This window comes from Miniopterus natalensis, chromosome 6 (genome assembly GCF_054644295.1).
Source record: "Miniopterus natalensis isolate mMinNat1 chromosome 6, mMinNat1.hap1, whole genome shotgun sequence".
Lineage (NCBI taxonomy): Eukaryota > Metazoa > Chordata > Mammalia > Chiroptera > Miniopteridae > Miniopterus > Miniopterus natalensis.
In genome coordinates, this window is record NC_142086.1 from 9,570,488 (window position 1) to 9,591,659 (window position 21,172).

The 21,172-nt window shown below is 35.8% G+C and overlaps 1 protein-coding gene across 3 annotated transcripts in view; it reads left to right on the forward strand.

Moving 5' to 3' along the window:
* Positions 1 to 21,172, forward strand: part of RNF13 (ring finger protein 13) — a 111,269-nt gene that overhangs the window by 73,388 nt on the left and 16,709 nt on the right. For all 3 annotated transcript variants that reach the window (XM_087818082.1, XM_016221614.2, XM_087818083.1), the window contains one exon: positions 15,712 to 15,817. In XM_087818082.1, the coding sequence (XP_087674208.1) occupies positions 15,712 to 15,817 (106 nt within the window). The remainder of the gene's footprint in view (positions 1 to 15,711; positions 15,818 to 21,172) is intronic.

The window sequence follows — 21,172 nt, forward strand, 5'->3', positions numbered from 1 at the left end:
AATCAAACTATTGGTATTTAGAAACAGTGTGATGAACATTTATATGACACTTTTCATTAAGACATATTGGTATTTTATTACAATTTGTTATTTTATAAACGCAATCCAAAACACAGTGTCTTAAGTAACTAACTTTTACAGAGACAAAAAGTTTGTAAGTTTAAAAAGTTTAATTTGGAATAAAAACTTCTATATGGAATTTCCCCTTCAAATCTCATTAGCAAGTTAATATATAGACTGAGACTAACTTAAGGCACAGCTTTGTCATCTAATACAGAAAACACTGCAATCAGCACTTCAGAGCTTCTTCCCTGACACAGATCCCATCCCTAAAACACAGTGATAGGCGCAGGCTTTTCACCAAGAGGCACAATAAGAACACTACTACTAATAAAAGCAGTGAGATTGATTGCATATTTAGCAAGTGCCAGGCACTCATGAAACTTTTACATTTGTTATCCATTTAATTCTTACAATAGCCCTCTAGAGGTTTTTGTATCTCTTATTATCTACATTTGCCAAAAGGGGAAACTGGAACAATGAAATTCTAATTATTTAGGGGGAATAAATCCATGAATATTTGAGTTTGAAGATGCATAAGAGGGTTTTCTGTTTACCGTTTTTGCCATTTTCCCTATTTAGTTTTGATATTTAAAATATGGTTCATATATGCTCATAATGTCTTATTAAGTTAGGGGATGCAATTTTGGATGTTGTGTTACAAGTAGTTAATCCAGATGCTATTGTATTGTGTCAGCCATGTTTGTGTAGTTAATAGAGGGGGAGAACTAATATTTGCTTTTACCTCAATATTGTTCCCCCATTTAGAACAATTATGTGTATTTTAATATGCATTTTAGAGTTGTGTTTTAGTTATAAAATCATACTTTTGTTGTTGTTGATCCTCACCCAAGGATATTTTTTCCATTGATTTTGGGGCGGGGGGAGAAACATACTGATGTGAGAGAGACCCATTGATTGGTTGCCTTCCTCACATGCCCCCTGGGGCCAGGGATCGAACCTGCAACCCAGGTATGTGCCCTTGACTCGAATCGAACCCAGGATCCTTTGGTATGCAGTCCGACACTCTAACCATTGAGCACACCGTCCAGGGCTAAAGTCATACATTTTTAAGTTAAAAAGTAACACATACATGTTGGTAAGTTATGGAACAATTCGGAAATATAAAGTATTTAAATGAGATTTCCTATGATGCTATTCTCTAACAATAGCTACTGTTTTAAGAAACCTTTAATTGTTCCCATATTTGAATACTCACGTCAGTTAGTGATAATACGCTCATAAAACACAACTATAAAATACATAGTATCTTGTAACAAGCTTTATTTACTTAATATTTGGACCCTTTCCATGTTAATACAAGTCTACAAATTTTTTTATCCCAACTCTTGGGGAATTGAACATTTCTTAGATTTTTAAAAGTTAAGTAGTATTCCTAATAGGATTTGAGGGAGCATCCGATAAATTATATACAGGGTTGGTAAAGTAGGTTTACAGTTGTTCACATGAAAAAATACAAATTAATAAATAATAACACAAGAATAAACTCTGTGTTTTGTGTACTCACAATTGTAAACCTACTTTTGTTTACCCCTGTATGTCTGCAGTGAATAAGTATCTTATCACGTCAGTTCAGTTCAGATTGCTTATCAAATGAATTGCAGACATTATTTTTAAAGTTTTTTTAGGTTTCAGAATTGTGTCTAAGGGACTGTAGACTTGAACATACAGATCTGCCTCATACGTCTTTTGGCTGGCCTGCTTACCTACCTACCCACACATTAATTTCTTCTGCTTTTTGTTATAGTAACTTTCAAACATGTTTAAAAGTAGAGAGAGACTATAATGAATCTCATCATTCAAGTTCAGTATTATCAACTCACGATCAGTTTTGTTTGGACTACTCACCCTCTGGCCCCACCTCTCCTCCCTTTTTCCCCACCCCATGATTACTTTGAAGCAAGTCCCAGATATCATTTCAGCTGTAAATATCTCAGAATATATCAGTAGAAGATAAGGTTATATATAAAATATAACCACATTATCATTATTATACCTTGTTTAAAAAAGTAAACATTAATTTAGTATCAAAACATTTCAGTTTTCAGATTTTTCCCAACTATTTGAAATCCTGTTTTTAAAAATATTGTTTATATTCCAAATAATGTCCATACACTGAATTGGTTCTTATGTCTTAAGTTTTTAAGTTTGTCCTGTGAATTTTCTTGCAGTCTGGACTTTTTTTAATCCTTGGGTATCGTCTAGACTATTTCTTTGTTACTTAGTTTCCCTCTAAACTACTAATTAGATCTTGAGGTTTGTTCCAATTTAAGAGTTATTGGGAGCCTGGGAGAATAGGTAAGGCAAGAAGGCTTTATATACGGTATTATGTATTTCCAACAAGAGACACAATATTTGGTTCTATCTTTGTAATTTAATTTTATAATTTTTCCCTCATTTATTAGGACTTGCACCACCCATTTGGGTAGGTCAGTTGATTAGAGCATCGTCCAGATACGCCAGAGTTGTGGGTTTGATCCCCAGTCAAGGCACATACAAGAATCAACCAATGAATGCATAAATAAGTGGAACAACAAATTGATGTTTCTCACTCTCTCTTTCAAATCAGTAAATAATTAAAAAAAGAAGACTATTACCTTATCAAATATTTGATTACCTTGAAGTGCAATCTGTTTAGGAAAGATAGGAAAAACACTTGATTCTTTCCCTTTACTGTTTTTCAGAATGATTTGGTTTGCTAGCATCTTCCAAAGATGACTTTATATGTATATATATATATTTAAAGTATCATAGTGAACTCATGAGTTAAAATATATTTCGTATGTTTCTGTCCATTCTAGTTAATATCTTTATTGATTTCACATTGACCCCTTTCAGACCTCTTCAAGTTTAATCCTGATTTCCTTTGATGGGAGTCTAGGAGCTTTTGATTGCTCCTTGGGTTTTTTTTGTGCTTGACTAGATATTCCAAGCCCATCTTGTTCTTTTCATCCCTCTAACCTGGAACCCCTTCTTTCGTCAAGGTCTGATTCCTTTTAATTGGTTATGACATTCAGAGACGGGAGATCATTGCTCCTGGGTTTGTCATTCTTTCTAGGGCTTTTCAGTGAACAGAGCTAGGAAATATGTATGATTTTATTTGTTTTGTTATGTTTTGTTTTAATCCCCACCTGAGAATATATCTTTTATTAATTATGGAGAGAGATACATTGAGGTAAGAGAGAAACATCAATCAGTTGCCTCCTATATGCACCCTGACCAAAGATCAAACCCCCTAGATATGTGCCCTGACCAGGAATCGAACCCAAACCTTTTGGTGAACAGGGTGAAGCTCCAACCAACTGAGTCACTCAGCCAGGGTATCTGTGTTTTTAAAGATACAATAAATCATGAGTGCATACTGTTATTTCCAATATAACACAGGGCTGTAGGATTTTTACTTTACTTTGTGGGTGTTACATCTGTATTTTATTTTTCTGTGCTTGAAGACACCAATATAGTTATTTTCTTTTGAAATGACATAATACACACAGAAGAACAATATCAACACTACTTTGAACATTTATAAAAAAGAGTTCTTTCTCTGCTTAAGGTATAATAAGGATGTACAGGCAAATTATGTTTTTTTTTTAAATTTATTGACAGTATTACAGATGTTTCCCATCCCCCCATCCCCTCCACCCAGCCCCTGCCCCTGCCCCTGCCCCTGCCCCTGCCCCTGCCCCAGCCCCAGCCCCAGCCCCACCCCCACCCCAGGCCTTCACCACACTATTGTCTGTGTCCATGGGCTATGCATATAAGCATATAAGTTCTTTGGATAATCTCTGATCCCCCCTCCTCCACTCCCTCTGAGATGTCAGTCTTTCCCATGCATCTATGTCTCTGGACCTATTTTGTTTGTCAGTTTATTTTGTTCATTAGATTCCACATATAAGTGAGATCATGTGATATTTGTCTTTCTCTGACTGGCTTATTTCACTTAGCATAATACTTTCCAGGTCCATCCATGTTGTTGCAAAGGGCAAGAGATCCTTCTATTTTACAGTCATGTAGTATTCCATGGTATAAATGTGCCACAGCTTTTTTAGCCACTCATCTACCAATGGGCACTTGCGCTGTTTCCAGATCTTAGCTATTGTAAATAGTGCTGTTATGAACATAGGGGTGAATATATTCTTTCTGATTAGTGTTTTGGGTTTCTTAGGATATATCCCTAGAAGTCGGATCACTGGATCAAACGGCAGTTTGGTTTTTCATTTTTTGAGGAAATTCCATACTGATTTTTATAGTGGATGCACCGGTCTGCATTCCCTCCAGCAATATACCAGGGTGCCCTTTTCTCCACACCCTCGCCAGCACTTGTTTGCTGATTTATTGATGGAGCCATTCTGACAGGTGTGAGGTGATGCCTCCTTGTGGTTTTAATTTGCATCTCTCTGATGATCAGTGATTTTGAGCACTTTTTCATCTGTCTCTTGGCCATCTGTATGTCCTCTTTGGAGAAGTGTCTATTTAGGTCCTTTGCTCATTTTTTTAAATTAGAATGTTTGTCTTCCTTTTATTGAGGTGTATGAATTCTTTATGTATTTTGGAAATTAACTCCTTGTTCACTGTGTCATTGGCAAATATGTTCTCTTGTACAGTGGGGGTTCCCTTTGCATTTTGAGGATGGTTTCTTTTGCTGCGCTGAAGTTTTTTATTTTGATGTAGTCCCATTTGTTTATTTTTTCCTTTGTTTCTCTTGCCCTAGGAGATGTATCGGTGGAAATTCTGCTACTTGAGATATCTAAGATTTTGCTGCCTATGTTTTCTTCTAAAATTTTTATGGTTTCATGACTTACATTTAAGTCTTTTATCCATTTTGAGTTTATTCTTCTGTATGGTATAAGTTGGTGGTCTAGTTTAATATTTTTGCATACACCTGTCCAATTTTCCCATCACCATTTATTAAAGAGACTGTCTTTACTCCATTGTATGCTCTTGCCTCCTTTGTCAAATATTCATTGAGTGTAATGGCTTAGGTAGATTTCTGGGTTCTCCGTTCTGTTCCATTTTCTATATACCTGTTCTTGTGCTAGTACCAGACTGTTTTGTTTACAGTAGCTTTGTAGTATAATTTTATATCTGGTATTGCAGTCCCTCCAACTTTGTTCTTTAAGATTGTTGTGGCTATTGGGGGTCATTAATTGTTCCATATAAATTTTTGGAATAATCTAGCTCTGTGAAATATATTGTTGATATTTTAAAAGGGATTGCAATGAATCTATAGATTGCTTTGTATAGTGTGGACATTTTTATGATGTTAATTCTTCCAATTCATGAGCAGGGTATAGGTTTCCACTTGTTTGTATCTTCCTCTCTTTCTTTATTCAGTGTCTTATAGTTTTCTGAGTACAGGTCTTTTACCTCCTTCGTTAAGTTTATTCCTAGGCATCTTATTTTTTGTTGTTGCAGTGGTGAAGGGATTGTTTTTTTAGTTTCTCTTTGAGAGAGGTCATTATTGGTGTATAAAAAGGCCATCGATTTCTGGATGTCAATTTTGTATCCTGCTACTTTGTCAAATGTATTTATTAACTCTAGTAGTTTTTTTGGTGGATTCAGTAGGGTTTTTTGATCATGTCACCTGTGAATAATGACAATTTTACTACTTCCTTTCTAATTTTGATGCCTTTTATATGTTGTTCTTGTCTGATCACTATGGCTAGGACATCTAGTACTATGTTGAATAAGAGTGGTGAAAGCAGACATCCCTGTCTTGTTCCTGTTTTTAAGGGAAACACTTTTAGTTCTTGCCTAAAAAGTATAGTCTTGGCTTTAGGTTTGTTGTATATGGCCTTTATTATTTTCAGGTACGATCATTCTATCCCACTTTGCTTAGAGTTTTTATCATGAATAGGGCTGAATTTTGTCGAATGCTTTATCTGCATTTATTGATACGGTCTTATGATTTTTATTCTTCATTATGTTAATGTGATGTATCACATTTACTGATTTGTGAATATTGTACCAGCCTTGCATCCCCAGAATAAATCCTGCTTGTTAATGGTGTATGATTGTTTTAATGTATTGTTGGGCCCCATTTGCTAATATTTTGTTGAGGATTTTAGCATCCATGTTCATCAGGGATATTGGCCTGTAATTCTCTTTCTTTGTAGTGTTTTTGTCTGGTTTTGGAATTAGGATAATGCTGGCCTCATAAAAAGAGTTTGGAAGTTTTCCCTCCCCTTGAATTTTTGGAATAGTGTGAGGAGGATAGGTGTTAGTTCTTTGAATGTTTAGTAAAACTTGTCTGTGAAGCCATCCAGTCCTTTTATTTGTTGAGAGTTTTTTTTAATTATTGCTCCCTTGCATGTCACTGTCTCTCTCTGGCTGCCCTTAAGATTTTTTTCTTTGTCTTTAACATATGCCGTTTTAATTATGATGTGTCTTAGAGCAGGTCTGCGCTTGTCTTGATTCGTATCATACCCTCTGCTTCCTGAAGTCATGTGGCTTTTTCCTTCACAAGCTTAGGGAAGTTTTTCTGTCATCATTTCGTCAAACAGGTTCTCTACCCCTTGCCAACTTTCTTCTCCCTCTGTTACCCATATAATGCAGGTGTTGTTTTGTTTCATGTTTTCCCAACGTTCCCTTAAACTGTCCTCATGCTCTTTTTGCTCTCCTCTCAGGCTAGCTAACTCTAAGGCTCAGCCACATCTACATTTTGTGAACTGTTATACAGGTGCTGATAGCAAAACAAAACAGAACCAGACCAACAGGAAATAATCAGGAACATCCAAAAGTTCCTATCATCATCAGCAAAAACAGCCACAAAAGAAAAGAGAATTATTTAAGAAAAAAGAGAACAAGAATAATAAGCAAAACAGAAAGAGGGAAAAAATAATATTACTAATAGTAAAATAAAAATAAAGAGAATACTGGAAGTGAAAGGGGCAGAAAAAAAGATTCTACAAGGAAAGAAGGGCAAGCAAAAGAAGAATAAAGAGTAGGAAAAGGAAAATGGTAAAAAAGACAAGAAAACAGAAAGCAATAAGAAAGTTATGCAAAGGTAAAAAGAAGAGAGAGAAAAGTGAAGCAAAAAAAAGAATGGAAAAGAAAAACCAAAAGCAAAAAGAGTAAGAAAAGGAAGGGGGCCAGTAGGAGATGTGAAAAAAATAAGAGAGAAAAAGAGCAAAAATATTAACAATTATAATAATGCCAAAACAATATAGAAGAAAATATTGAATAAAAGAACATGCAACAACAACAAAAAAGTCAGCAAATGAAGATTGTCTCCGCAAAATATGTTGTCTGAGGCTCACTGTTTTGTATGCTGATTTCAGGCCTCTTGGGGGAGGTACTTCTGTTTCAGCCAGTGTCAGGAGCTGTCCAAGTTTGGCTTTCATTGTCCTGTTCTAGCTGTGGTCCATCTGAGGCTCTCTGAGGACCACTTCTACCTGTCAGCTACTCACCATCACACCACCACCCTGCAGGAGAAACTTTACCTGTCCTTCACTCATTGGGTTTGATCAAAACAGAATCTGGTTGAGAATGTTGCCTGCCCAGCCCACAGGATGGCGCCAGGAATTTCCTCCTGGTCCCAGACAATAGCCTCTGAGGGTCTTACTCTTGGAATGTCCTGCTCTGGGTTATTCTCCTGACCCCCACAGAACTGCACACAGCAAGCACATCTGGGGCTTCAGAGAGCTGATCCAAAACCTTTTCTCCAAGCCAGCAGCACTTCCAGTGTCACTTCTGACCAGTGTCATTATTTCTTCAAACAGGTTTTCTATCCCTTGCTCATTTTCTTCCCCCACTAGTGCCCCTATGGTGCAGATGTTCTATTTCATGTTGTACCAAGGTTCCCTTAAGCTCTACTCATGCTTTTTAAGTGTTTTTTCATTTTGTTGCTCTAATTGAGTATTTTTTCCTACCTTGTCTGCCAAATCACTGATTCATCCTCTGCTTCATCAAGCCTGCTTTTAATTGCTTCCAGTGAATTCTTGATGTCAGATATAGTATTCTTCATTTCCAACTTGTTCTTATTCATGGTTTCCATGTCCATTTTCATGCTGGTTTAATTCCCACTGAGTTTCTTCTAGTTCCCATTAAGTTCCTTGTAGTTCTCACTAAGTTTCTTGAACATTTTTACTCTGAACTCTATGTCTGATAAATTTCCTACCCCCGTCTCATTTAGCTCTTTTTCTGGAGAATCCTCTTTCTTGAGAATTCTCTTTTTCTTTCATCTGACAGCTGTTTCTCCCTATTTTAGTTGTCTCTTTGTGTTTGTTTCTATATATTAGATATAATTGCTATGACTCCCAGTCTTTGTTTGGGTGGCCCTTTGTAGTTAATGCCCTATGGGACCCAGTCTCCTTGAACTCCTGAGCTGGATGCTGTACAAGTGTTCCTTTGTGGGTTATTTGGGCTCTCTTGTTTCAGTTGGGTCTTGGTTATTGGGTGGGATCCCCTCTCAGGCTGGCTGATTGTGAGGCTTAACCCCAACCACGTGTGCTAACTACTGTATAGGTGCAGTGTAGAGGTCGTTTTTGCCCTTCCTTATTTAAAAGCCTCCTCTTGAGCCAGTCTTCAGCTGGTAATTCAGGATGAATATTCCCCAATTTAGTTTTAATTCCAGTTTTGTTCTGGGAGGATGTGTGAAAAAGATCCACCTGTTATGTCACCCATCTTAAAAACTCCAAATTATGTTTTAATGACATGAAGTAATCTCCTGTGTGCTGATACTGTCGACTGGAAACACAGGTCTAGTTAATTTATTTTGCTTTTAGATTTTAGGGATAGCTTTTTAATCTCCACTGTGACTTTTAGAATTTTATGTAAACTTAAAGTGAAAATCAATAAAACACTGTATATTCAGAGAAGTCCAGCTTCTGCCTTACTATTTTTCATCCTGTCCCTCCTGTTCCATTCTCACCTTGTAAGTAATAATGTTTTTAAGTTTTTAGTTTATTATTTAATTATTTTTTAAAAAATTATAAGCAAATACCTATCCCTTCTTTTTCTTCCATCCTCAATATATAAACACGTTCCTCATCTTGGTTTTCTTCAGTTAACAGTATGTCCTGGAGATCACACTGTATGAGTAGATAGAGATATTCTTCGTTTCTTTATCTGCATAGAACTCGTTTGTATTTCTCTATAGTTTAATTAGCCAGCCCCTTGTTGATGAACATTGGAATTATTTATGGTCTTTTGCTGTTATAATTAGTGCTAGAGTAAATAACCTTATGTAGAAGTCTTTTCATGTTTTAGATAGTTTACCTTTGAAATAGATTCCTAGAAGTGGAATGCTAGATCAGAAGTTAAATGTATTTGTATTATTGCTAAATGCTGGCAGATTCCCATCCATAGGACTGTGCCAGCAGTACGTGACAGTGTCTCTTTTCCCATAGGGTCATCACCAAAGTGTGTTGGCAGATTTTTGGATTTTAATAATCAGATAGGCGAAAAATAGTTCTTCCTGTAGTTTTAATTTGTATTTCTCTTATTATGAGCAAGTTTGAGCATCTGCTCTTATGCATAAGAGCTATTTGCATGTCAGTTCCTATGGTCTGTTTATCTTTAGCCCATTTTTCCTATTAGGTTGTTGATAATTTTCTTCTTTATTTTAAGAAGCTATTTATTAGGTATGTTAACCATTTGTGTGATATATTACAAGTCCCCCCCCCATAATTTGTCATGTTACTTTTACTTACAGTTTTGGTTTTTTAGTGTAATCAAATGTACTAGTCTTTTCCTTTGGGCTGCTAGTCATGAGTTTTAAGAGTTTCCACTGCTTCTAAGTTACATAGGAATTTATCCACATCTATACTTGTATGGTTTCATTTTTAACATTAAATCTGTGGCTCATTTATAATTTATCCTATATACCACGTGAGGAATGTATCTAATTATGTCTTTTTTCCAAATAACCATCCAGTTATCCCAACATTACTCCTTAGAATGTTCATCCCTTCATCCCTTTGAGATGCTGCCATATTTCATTACGTACTTGAATTTTCTGTTTATCTTATATCTGCCAGTTCCACACTTTTTTTGTTACAGGATTTTATAATGTGCATTAGCATCTGATGAGCTAATTCCCCACCCCACTCCCCACCTTCTTTTTCAGGTCTTTTATAGCTATTCTTGATTGATCGTTCACAACATTTTGTTATAGCTTTATTAAGCTGTATTTCATATACTGTAATACTTATTTAAAATATACAATTTATTGATTTTAACATATTTACAGCTGTCATCACATATGTGCAGCTGTCATCACATTCTAATTTTAGAATTTTCCAACATCTCAAAGAGAAACCATCTATATATTTGTAGTCAATCCCTGTTCCCCACTACCTCTCCCCCATACTAGCTCCAGGCAACTACTAATCTACTTTTTGTCTTTATGGGTTTGTCTCTTCTGATCATTGCACATAAATGGAATCATACAATATGTGGTCTTTTGTGAGTGGATTTTTTTACTTAAAATAATATTTTTAAGGTTCAGCCATGTTGTGGCTTTACTTTTTTTTTTTTTTTTTTTTTTACTGCTGAATAATATTCCCCTTTATGAATATACCACATTTTGTTTGTCCATTCACCACCCAATGGACATTTAGCTTCTTTCCACATTTTGGATATTAATGAATAACGCTCTCTGAACTTCCGTGATCCAAGTCTTGTGTGTACATATGTTTCCATTTCTCTTGAGTATATACCTAGAATGGAATTGCAGGGTTATGTGCTCACTCTATGATTGACTTTTTATTTTTTTTAATCGTCACTCAAGGATATGTTTATTGATTTTAGAGAGAGAGGAAGGGGGAGAGAGAGAGAGAGAAACATCGATGGTTGCCTCCCTTATGTGCCCCAACCAAGGATTGAATCTGCAACCTAGGTATACGTCCTATCCAGGAATTGAAACCACAGCCTTTTGGTGTATGGACAACACTGCAGCCAATCAAGCCAGCTGGCCAGGGCCTCTATGTTTGACTTCCGAGTAACTGCCAGACTCCCTTCCAGAGTGCCTACACTAGCAATGTATGAGGGTTCTGTTTTCCTTCCAAAGTAATTTAATAAACAATTGTCTAGCTTCAGAAAAACCTGATGCTATTTTTATGGAAATATCATTATATTTATAAATTAATTTAGGGAGAATGGTCGTTTTTAGGATGTTAAATCTCTTTAAGAACATAATATGCCCTTTTATTTGTTTAATTCTGCTCCTATGAACTTAGGAAGTTTTTGTTTTGTTTTTTAAGTCTAAAACCTATGTGAGAAAAAACATTTTTTGAAATTAATTTATGCTTGAGTATTTTATTTTTTATTACTGTTAATGGGGTATGTGCTTTCATTATTATCTAACCAGGTTTTATTTGTATATATCAAAGCTTATTATTATTATTTTTTAAATATATCTTTATTGATTTCAGAGAGAGGAAGGAAGAGAGAGAGATAGAAACATCAGTGGTGAGAGAGTCATTGACCGGCTGCCTCCTGTGCTATACCCCCTGTTGGGGATCAAGCCTGCAACCCAGACATGTTTCCTGACCGAGAATCGAACCTTGATCTCCTGGATCACAGGTTGATGCTCAACCTCTGAGCTACGCCTGACTGGGCTCAAAGCTTATTTTTGTATGTTGATTTTATAACCTATAAGTTGACTAAGTTCTCTTACTGTTGGTAACTTTTCCATTGCCAATTTAACCATATTGGCTAGTACTTTTGACATCATGTTAAATAGTAGTGGAGATAGTAGGCACCTTTGTCTTGTTCCTCACTTTAGAGAAACTTCTTGTTTCTTCTTTAAGTAAGATTCTGGCTTTTTACCACATTAAGAAATTATCAGTGTTTTATTGTACTTAATTCTTTTTAACTATTAAAAAGAATAGTATAGTAGCCCTTGGTTTAGATGTACCTTTACTTATTTAACCAGGAAAACCCATTAGTTGTAAGAATAGGCTCTGGAGTCAGACTTTTGTGGATTCTAATCCTGGCTTCCATCGCTTCTTATCTGTGTAACCTTCAACAAGAATTTATCATATCTGGGCCTTAGCCTCCCTCCTCTTTAAAAATGATACAGCATTGCTAGGAGAATTAAACACACTAGTCAAATTCCTAAGGAATACCTGGTACAAAGTAAATGGTCCATAAATGTTAGCTCTTAATCCCTTCTCCCAATTTTGTATATTTCAGAGAGTGCTATGACAATATCCTTGATCATACATCATGTGCAATTGTACAAGTGTTCCTTTATCAAAAGCACCTGCAAGTGGAATTGCTGTAGTATAACAATTTAGTAAATAATTATCTTAACTGCCCTCCACAAAATGTGAACCAGTTATGTTTCCACCAACATTTTAGGAAAGCCAATGTTTTCTTCAACTCCTGCTAATAGTATATATTATCTTTATTATTTATCATTATGAGAAGAAAATTCATTGGTTAAATTAGCATTTCTTTATTCATAGAGAACATTTTTATAGACTCTTTGATGTCCTTTGTTTATTTTGGTCTTTTTAAAAATTGAATTCTAAAAGCATTTAGTAACTTTTTAGTAAGAGATAACATATTGGATGACACACAACTTTTGACAGTTGTGGGCAGAGGAGAGAATTGTTTTTGATCACATTGAGTAGCATGCTGTACTGGAGATATTGCTGGGGATATGGCCTTTAGGGAGTCATTTAATCTTCGTGGACCTATTTTCTCTTTTGAAAATGAGGGGATTAAAATAAAGAACCCTGCTCCTTTCTACTCTAAACTCTCCATCTCCTTTCTCATGTTTAGGGACTCTATTTTTTTCATATTTTGTCCCTAGCACCAAGCATAGTAAATGCATAGCACATTCAGTAAATGCTGGTGAAATTAAATTGCTATTGTGTTACTTCAGGATTCTCCAGCAAGACACAGCACTGTGCTGGCAGCAGAACAGTGTGCCACAAGTGGGGACACGGCTGAGCAGTGGGCCTGCCTGTAGGGAATGGAGCATGTTGGTGAGGCAGTTGTGAGGTTTGTCTGAGGGGCAAGTTCAGGCAGGTAGTCATCTGCAGTAGTGAGGGTGCCCAGCAGCTGGAAAGTTGGTTTATAGGAAGGAAGGCTTTGGTGTATGGGTGTACATCCATTGGGGCTCAGTAGTTTGGTTGGCTGTTGCTATTTGATCCAAGGTGGTAGGGGTGGATATGAAAACAGACAACAGGCAATATGTCGTGCGTCAGCAGAGGAATTGGGAAATTAGAGTGATTATTGTTATAAAGTTTAGGCCAAGACACCTGGTTTGAAATTAGGCTGGGAACTCATGTAAAGGAAAATAAGACAACTAGTTTATTTCTTGGGTTGCATAGGACTCTGCTTCAGTGAGCAAATCTCAGCTGCAGAGCTCAGGGAGTATGTTGTTTATGGACTCATGTAGTAAGATACTAAAGCTGTTTAAATATCTCTTTTTTCAATTACAGATTGATCTGGGATGAATGGGGCAGGGATGAATCTACAGGCTCAGCAGTGGGAGCCTGACAGACAGAGGAAATAGAAATAAAGCTGGAGGGCTGATACTCTCGTAGTTTTCCGTCGGGTATCACCATCACTGTCACCCCCCCACCACTCTTAGTTTCATTAAGAAAAAGCGTATCTTGAATGTGCATTTGGTTTTTGATTTAAGATGCTTAAAACTTTCTATCAATTATAGACCTTTTAAAAATCCTCACACTATATCTTGAAAGTAAGCTAAATGGTCTGAGATATAACAGGCAACCACTAATAGGACATATTACAGAACATTGGATTTAGAACACAGGCCTATGAATCCTAACACTGGAAAATTCTAGAATCCATTCTGTTTCTGTAGTTACACACACACGGGAAGTTTCCAATAAAGCCTCTTAATTTCTAGTTCACTGGGTCTTCCTACTTTGTTCTTTTAGCTTACTTCTCACCTAGCAGTTCCATTCATTTCTGAGCAACCCTGTGACTTGTTTTATAAGGACAGTGTTTTTTTATCGCATTCAGGCCACATGTACCTTAGGAAGTCATTAACATTAAAGAAGAAAGAACAGAACATAAGAGATGTAAGCTTCGCTATTGCTGAGATATTTAGATGCTGTGATGGGCTGATTTTAGGATGTGCAGTAGTCTGGTTTCTGACCCCTCACACTGTTAATTTCTATCAGGTTGGTGGGGGTGAGGCAGGGAGGTGTGCCGAGGATGAGCACCTCATGGACAGGCTCTTGTACCATCTCAGCCCTGGCTCCCATGGTCGAGAGGGCTTATGCCAAGAACTAGGACATTACTTACAGAGCTGGCTTCATGAGAAAGAGATGGTACCCAGTGGAGCAACTCAGGCCCTGCTTTTCTCTTTTTCACATTACTTATACATCAGTCACGTCAGTATTTTATGTAATTATTTTGTCATCCATATTCTGCTAGAAAGTGATTGAATAAAAAGCCATTTTTATTCTAGCAATCGAAGCAGTTTTTGGAGAGTATTTAAGTTATTGGGGGGAAATTCCTGGTATTATCTCTTTTATTTGTTTTTGTTTCTGGTGAAGCTTGATAGAGTTCCTTGAATGTGAGTATAGTAAATAATAGCATAAAGACTTAAAAATCTCTTTGGAATAGAAATAATTTGCTTTCATGTAATTTTTCTTAAGTAGTGTGGTGTCCTAAGCATCTCTATATGGGGGAAGGAGTCAACCTATTTTTTATTTTCTTTTATAAAGTTGAGAATTTTTCTTTTGCATTTAATCCTTGAGTTATGAAGTACCTTGCTTTGCTACCCCGACTACCACAGGAGCACAGTGGAGAAATCAGTCATAGTACTGACCAGTATACAGACCCTTCCCTACGCTGAGGATACTTTCTAATGCAGGATTTTGTTGCTGTGCAAAATTTGCTCACACAACACAATAGTATGCTACTCTGATCAGTTTCATTTCATGAGTACCTGTTAATTTTATAATAGTAATATTACAGTAACTAATAACATTTTGATAACAAAGGGGAATAAGGCATGTAGTGTTCTCTGCCCCTCCTCTGACAACATACATATTTTTGTAGTGGTTTTTTTTCCAGTTAAGCAGTGGAGAAGATGGAGAACAGAGAGGAAGCTGCACCTCCTGTGAATTCCTCACCACTTTTCCACTGCATACCTCACAGATAATGACAGTGCAGGGGCTGTGTCCTTTGTCTCTGATATAACAAGTTCATGAAAGCATGTAGGGAGGAGAGTGTGTTTTCACCTTGATGGCTTCAGAGTTTTTCCATAGGAGGAACTGGTGAACAGTAATTTGGTTGGGGTGGGGTTTGTGGTTGACACACTACCCAAGGTATTGCCATTATGTTAGTGCTGATTTTGCATGTAAAATATGCATACTTTTGCCCAGGTTACTAAATTCAGTAAATAACATATTTCCAGGATGGACACAGTAAGTATTGATTAGCTGATTTCCCCTACCCAGTCTAAAAGCTTCTTTTAATTATATTAAGTTATTTTGGCAAATATGTGAAATAGATTTAAAGGTAGAAAAATTATCCCTTAAGTTACTGAAAATTATATATTAGAAAATGAGATATCTAGTGGATTGAATTGTAATGTTTAAATGCTTTTTAAAAAAATGTCTTCTTTAGTTTTGATCACCATCATAATTTGGCAAATCTTAATATTTCTCATTTATTAATTCTTGTTTCTTCCAGGGCCCACATTATCTTAGTTCCAGAATTTAGTCTTCCTCTGGAATACTACCTAATTCCCTTCCTTATCATAGTGGGCATCTGTCTCATCTTGATAGTCATTTTCATGGTAGGTAAATTTATTTTAAATACTTCAAAAAAAAATAGTATAAATGGCTCTAAAAAACATTGTATTGAGTAAGAGAAGCCTTACCTTAAAAAGTATATATTGTGTGAGTCCATTCATGTAACTGATTCTGGAAAAGAGAAGATAATTTGGGTAGAAAAATCAGAACAGTGATTGCTACTGGGGGGCAAGGGAGGGGATTTACTGGGGCGGGTATGAGGGAGATTTCTGGGGTATGAGTTGTGTTCTGAATCTTGGGATAGGTTTGGGTTGTACTAATGCCTGATTCACCAAATTGTATACTTAAGTTTTGTGCATTTCATTGATGTGTAAATTTTGTCTTTGCATTTAGATTATTCAGATTTCTAATATGGGTCAGTCAGTTTTACATTTGTACATAGATGCAAAAATCCTAAATAAAACATCTGAATGTCTAGATAAGAGAAAGTTTTAGTTTTACGGAACTAGAAGAATCTTGGCATCTGAACTAGACAATCCCTTGAGTGCTGTTAGTAGGAATGTTAAATGGAGCAGCCACTACGGCAGTTCTTCAAAAATTTACACATAATACCGTATGATCCGGCAGTTCCATTTTCGGATAAGTACCCAAAAGAATTGGAAGTAGAGAGTTGAAACTATGTTCATAGCAGCACTATTTGCAGTAGGCAACTCAGTTGTTCATTGATGGGTAAACAAACAAAATGTGGTATATACATACAATGGAATATTATTCAACCTTAAAAAGGAAGGAAGTTCTGACACATGCTACGACATGGATGAACCTTTGAGGCATTATGCTGAGTGAATAAGCCAGTCACAAAAGGACAGATATTGTATGATTCTATTTATATGTGGTACCTAGAGCAGCAGATTCAGAGACTGAAAGTAGAATGGTAGTTGCTGGGGGCTATAGGAAGAGGATGGGGAATTACTGTTTAATGGGTACAGAGTTTCAGTTTTGCAAGATGAAAATAATTTTATGAATGGATAGTGGTGATGGAAGCACAATAATTTGAGTATACTTAGTGCCCGTAAAATGGATAACATAGTAAATTTTATGTATATTTTACTGTGTTTTAAATAACATAAAAACAATTGGACATAAAACTAGCCCCATAAAATTGAAGTTTACCCTTATTTTCCATTTTCTAAAATAATTTTTTCTGAAATTGGAATTATATGTTACTTCACATTTTGGTGAAGGTTGTCTATAAAATCATCTAGAGCCTACTGACCTTTTTTCATAATTACCTGAACATTCAGATGGTTGTCTGCTTCTTCATCCTAAATTATATTTCTAAGAAATTATCTATTTTGTCTGTTATCACCTATAGGGTCAGAAGTGATTTATAATATTTATATATTCATTAACAACTTAAAGAGAATTTCTACTATATGTGGAATGAGTTCTCTTCATATCCCTCTGTGCCTTGCACAGTGTTGTCAGTTTATCTGTTTTGCCTTTCAAAGAGGTAGACTTTGAGGTGTTGGTTGTTTTTTCCCCTTTCATGCAACAAGTATTTATTTTGCACCTAGGATGAACTAGGCACTAGTCTAGGGTCTGAAGATTCATCATTGAACAAAATAGTTAAAACCCCCTGATGTCAAACAGCTTACATTCCAGTTTTTATTTATCTCTTGAATGTCTGCTGTTAGCATCATTATTTGTTTCTTGTATTCTGTTTAGATATATTGCTTTTCTTTTTCTAGCTTGTTGAGCTGAACACTTATTAAATTATTTTTCTTGCTAATATGTGCATTTAGGTTATAAGTTTCTCTTTTAACAATCATTTTAGCTATAACTCATACATTTTGATAAGGAATATTTTTATTTTTATTGATTTGCTAAAATTTTTTCCATTGTTTTGTATGTTTCTTTATGACTCTTGATGTCTCCATCTATGTGAAGGGGGCCTCAGTGACTGTAACTCCTGGCCCTTCTCTACTCTTTCACTCATTTGGTCTTAGGGAAGATGAAATATCTTATCTGTGTACTACATTTGGAAAGAGTAAATTAGGGCATGCTTGACTCAACTCCACCTTTCTCTTGCGACCAGCCTGTCTTCAACTCCACGGGAACTGGTTCTGCAATACTGGGGGAGGGTGAAGGGAAGGCCTGCTTCATTCCAGAGTTGTCTTTGTCTATATCTGGGTGGGTAAGGCAATCTAATTCTGTGGTTCAATAAGAAGTGCTCTCTTCCTCCAATGAGTTAGGCGTTCCCCTTGTCTTCATCTGTCAGTTCATCATCTTATTTCTCAAATTATTTAGAATACAGTTGGCGAACAGGCATGCTAATTTTAAGGACCCCTCAGAAACTCAAATATCCGTTATGACGTCTTCTCTGACTTATGAACTATTTTAAATGTTCAAAATACATATTTATTCCTATATCTCCCCCCGTCCCCCCCCCCCCACACACACACACAGTTGATTTCTAATTCAATTGCATTGTGGTCAGAAAACATGGTATGTTATGGATTATTTGGTATGCCCAGGTTGCGGCCTCGATCCCCAGTGGGGACACGCTGGAGGCAGCGAATAGATGTTTCGTTCTTATGTCAATATTTCTCTCCTCCTCCCTCTAAAAATCAATTTTAAAAAATTAAAAGAAAAAGACTTGCTCTTTGGTTACATCTCATAAACATTCCCCACCTGTGTAAACAAAGAAGTGTAGTATGCAAAGTTCCATATGTGTTCTTTTGTTTGAGCTTGTGCATTTGTTTTGTCTAGTCTTTTTTTCACTATGTTTAAAACAGCTTTATTAAAATAGAGGGTGGGGCAAAAGTAGGCTTACAGTTGTGAGTTTATTCTTGTATTAATACACAGATAACATATTCTAGAACTGTACACCTGAAACGTATAATTATGTTAACCAGTGTCACCCCAATAAACTAAAAAAAAAGTGAAGATAAATAATAAATAACCTGTATAATTTACATAACATAAAAGTGTACAGTTCGGTGGTTTTTAGTATACTCACAGAATTGTCTCATCATCACAGTAATCTATAGCTTTTTGGACTCTTCTATTTTCTAAAGCAGTGCTAGGCAATAGAACAATATTGTGAGACATTTATTATAGTTATTTTTTTGGCAGAAAACTAACACTAATTGTACATTTTTATGTAACCAATAACATACATATGTTTTCTCATTTTTTAAATTTTATTTTTTAATCCTCACCCTCATCTATGTTTTCATCAATTTTAGAGAGAGAGGAAGGGAGAGAGAGAGAAACACTGATTGATTGGTTGCCTTCTGTATGCACCCCTGCCAGGGATTGAATCTGCAGCCTAGGTATGTGCCATGACCTGGAGTCAAACCTGCAACTTTTGGGGGTATGGGGTGACACTCCAGCCCGCTGAGCCACCCAGCCGGGGCCATATGTTACTTCATGTCATCCCAATAAGTGTGGATCATTGTCCTTAATTCACAGGTGAGGAACTGAGTTTCAAAGGGATTAAGCAATTTGCCTGTGGTTCCACAACGATGGAGCTGGAGTTTATTATTTATCATCTATCTATCATCTGTCTATCTATCTATCTATCTATCTATCTATCTATCTATCTATCTATCTATCTATCTATCTATCTATCATCAATCTATCTATCTGTCATCTATCATCTCTTCTTTTTTTAGTTTATTGGGGTCACATTGGTTAAAATAATTATAGGTTTCAGGTGTACAGTTCTATAATATGTTATCTGTTTATTATATTGTATGTTCACCACCCCAAGTCATTTAATATAATTAAAAATTTTCTGCTAGCCAAATTAAACAAATAAAAAGAAACAAGTGAGATTAATTTAAATACTATCTTTATTTAACCTAATAAAGCTAAAATGTATTTTACCACTCCATTAATAGAAATAATTATAAAATGTTTTACATTCTTTTTGTAGTCTTTGCGATCCAGTGTGTGTTTTATGCTTTTATAGCGAGTCTCAGTTGAGACCAGCTGCATTTCAAGTGCTCAGAGCACGTATGCCGATGGCTACCATATTGGGCAGCGTAGGTCTGTGGTCTTTAAATTTTTTGTCTTCTTGAGCTGTAAATTACTGAGCTTGTGAATTTGTGTATTTCTCTTATAATTTTGTCATTTTCTAGATGAAATGTCCTTGTTATCATTGTCATGAATGTCTCCTAAAGACTTTTGTCTTAAATTCTATTTTACTTGATTACTACCTTTTCCTTTCCTTGGTGTTATCATGGTCTATATTTATCCCTTTGCTTTTTACCTTTATTTTTGTCTTAATGAGTTGTTGATAGCATATGGTTGAAGTTTTTTCTTTAATATGCACTTAAAAAAAAATAAAATTAATTTAATCTACTTACATTTTTGTGATTATATATATTATTGGACTAATTTCGCCCTTTTTCTCTCTCCCGCTTTCTCTTGTCTGTTTCTGCTACTGGTTTGAAAGCTTACATTATATTGTTATTCTTCTAGTGGTCACTGTCAGTTTTTTTTCTAAAAGCTTTTATTGATGTACGGTTAAATTTAAATTGTACAATTTGGCATGTTTTGACATATGTATATATGTGACGCTATCACCACAATCAAGATAATGAAATATCGGTCCGCTCAAAAAATTTTCTCATGCTCCTTGGCAATCCCTCCCTCTAACCCCTTTCAGTTTCTCCTTCATGTCCCACTTACCCCCAACTCTAGGCAACCACAGATTTGGGTAAATACAAGTAGGTGTGGGATGATTGGGTCATATGGTAAATGTGTTTAAATTTATAAGAAACCCCCAAACTGTTTTTCAATGTGGTGGTACCGTTTTCAGTCCTACTGTTAGTGTACCAGAGTGTGAGTTTCTCTGATTCCTTGCCAATACTTGGTATAGTCAGTCTTTCTAATTTTAGCCATTCTAATAGGTGTATAGTAGTAGTAGTTGTGATTTGAATTTTAGTTTTCTGTTGACTTATTTGTTGAGCATCTCTTCAAGTGATTATTTGCCATCCTTAGCTCTTCTGTGGTGAAGTGTTTATTCAAGTATTTTGCTCATTTTTTTCTATTGGGTTGTTGGTTTTCTTGTTATTGAGTTTTGAGTTCTTTTTATATTCTGGATACAAATCCCTTATCAGATAATGCAGCTTCCAAATATTTTTTCCCAGTCTGTAACTTGTCTTTATCTTTTAACAGCGTTATTTGAGGACAGAAGTCCTTAACATTGATGTAGTTAAATTTGTCAGAATTTCCTTTTATGGATGTTGTTTTTGGCATTTGGTCCTAGCCCTGTGGACTTCCTTTTTATTCTTGCAAGCATAGTAATTTATAGTTAAAAATCTTTTGTATGTTATGTAGCACTTCTGAATATTTGTAGTAGAGGTGTTCCGTATTCTTCTGCTAGA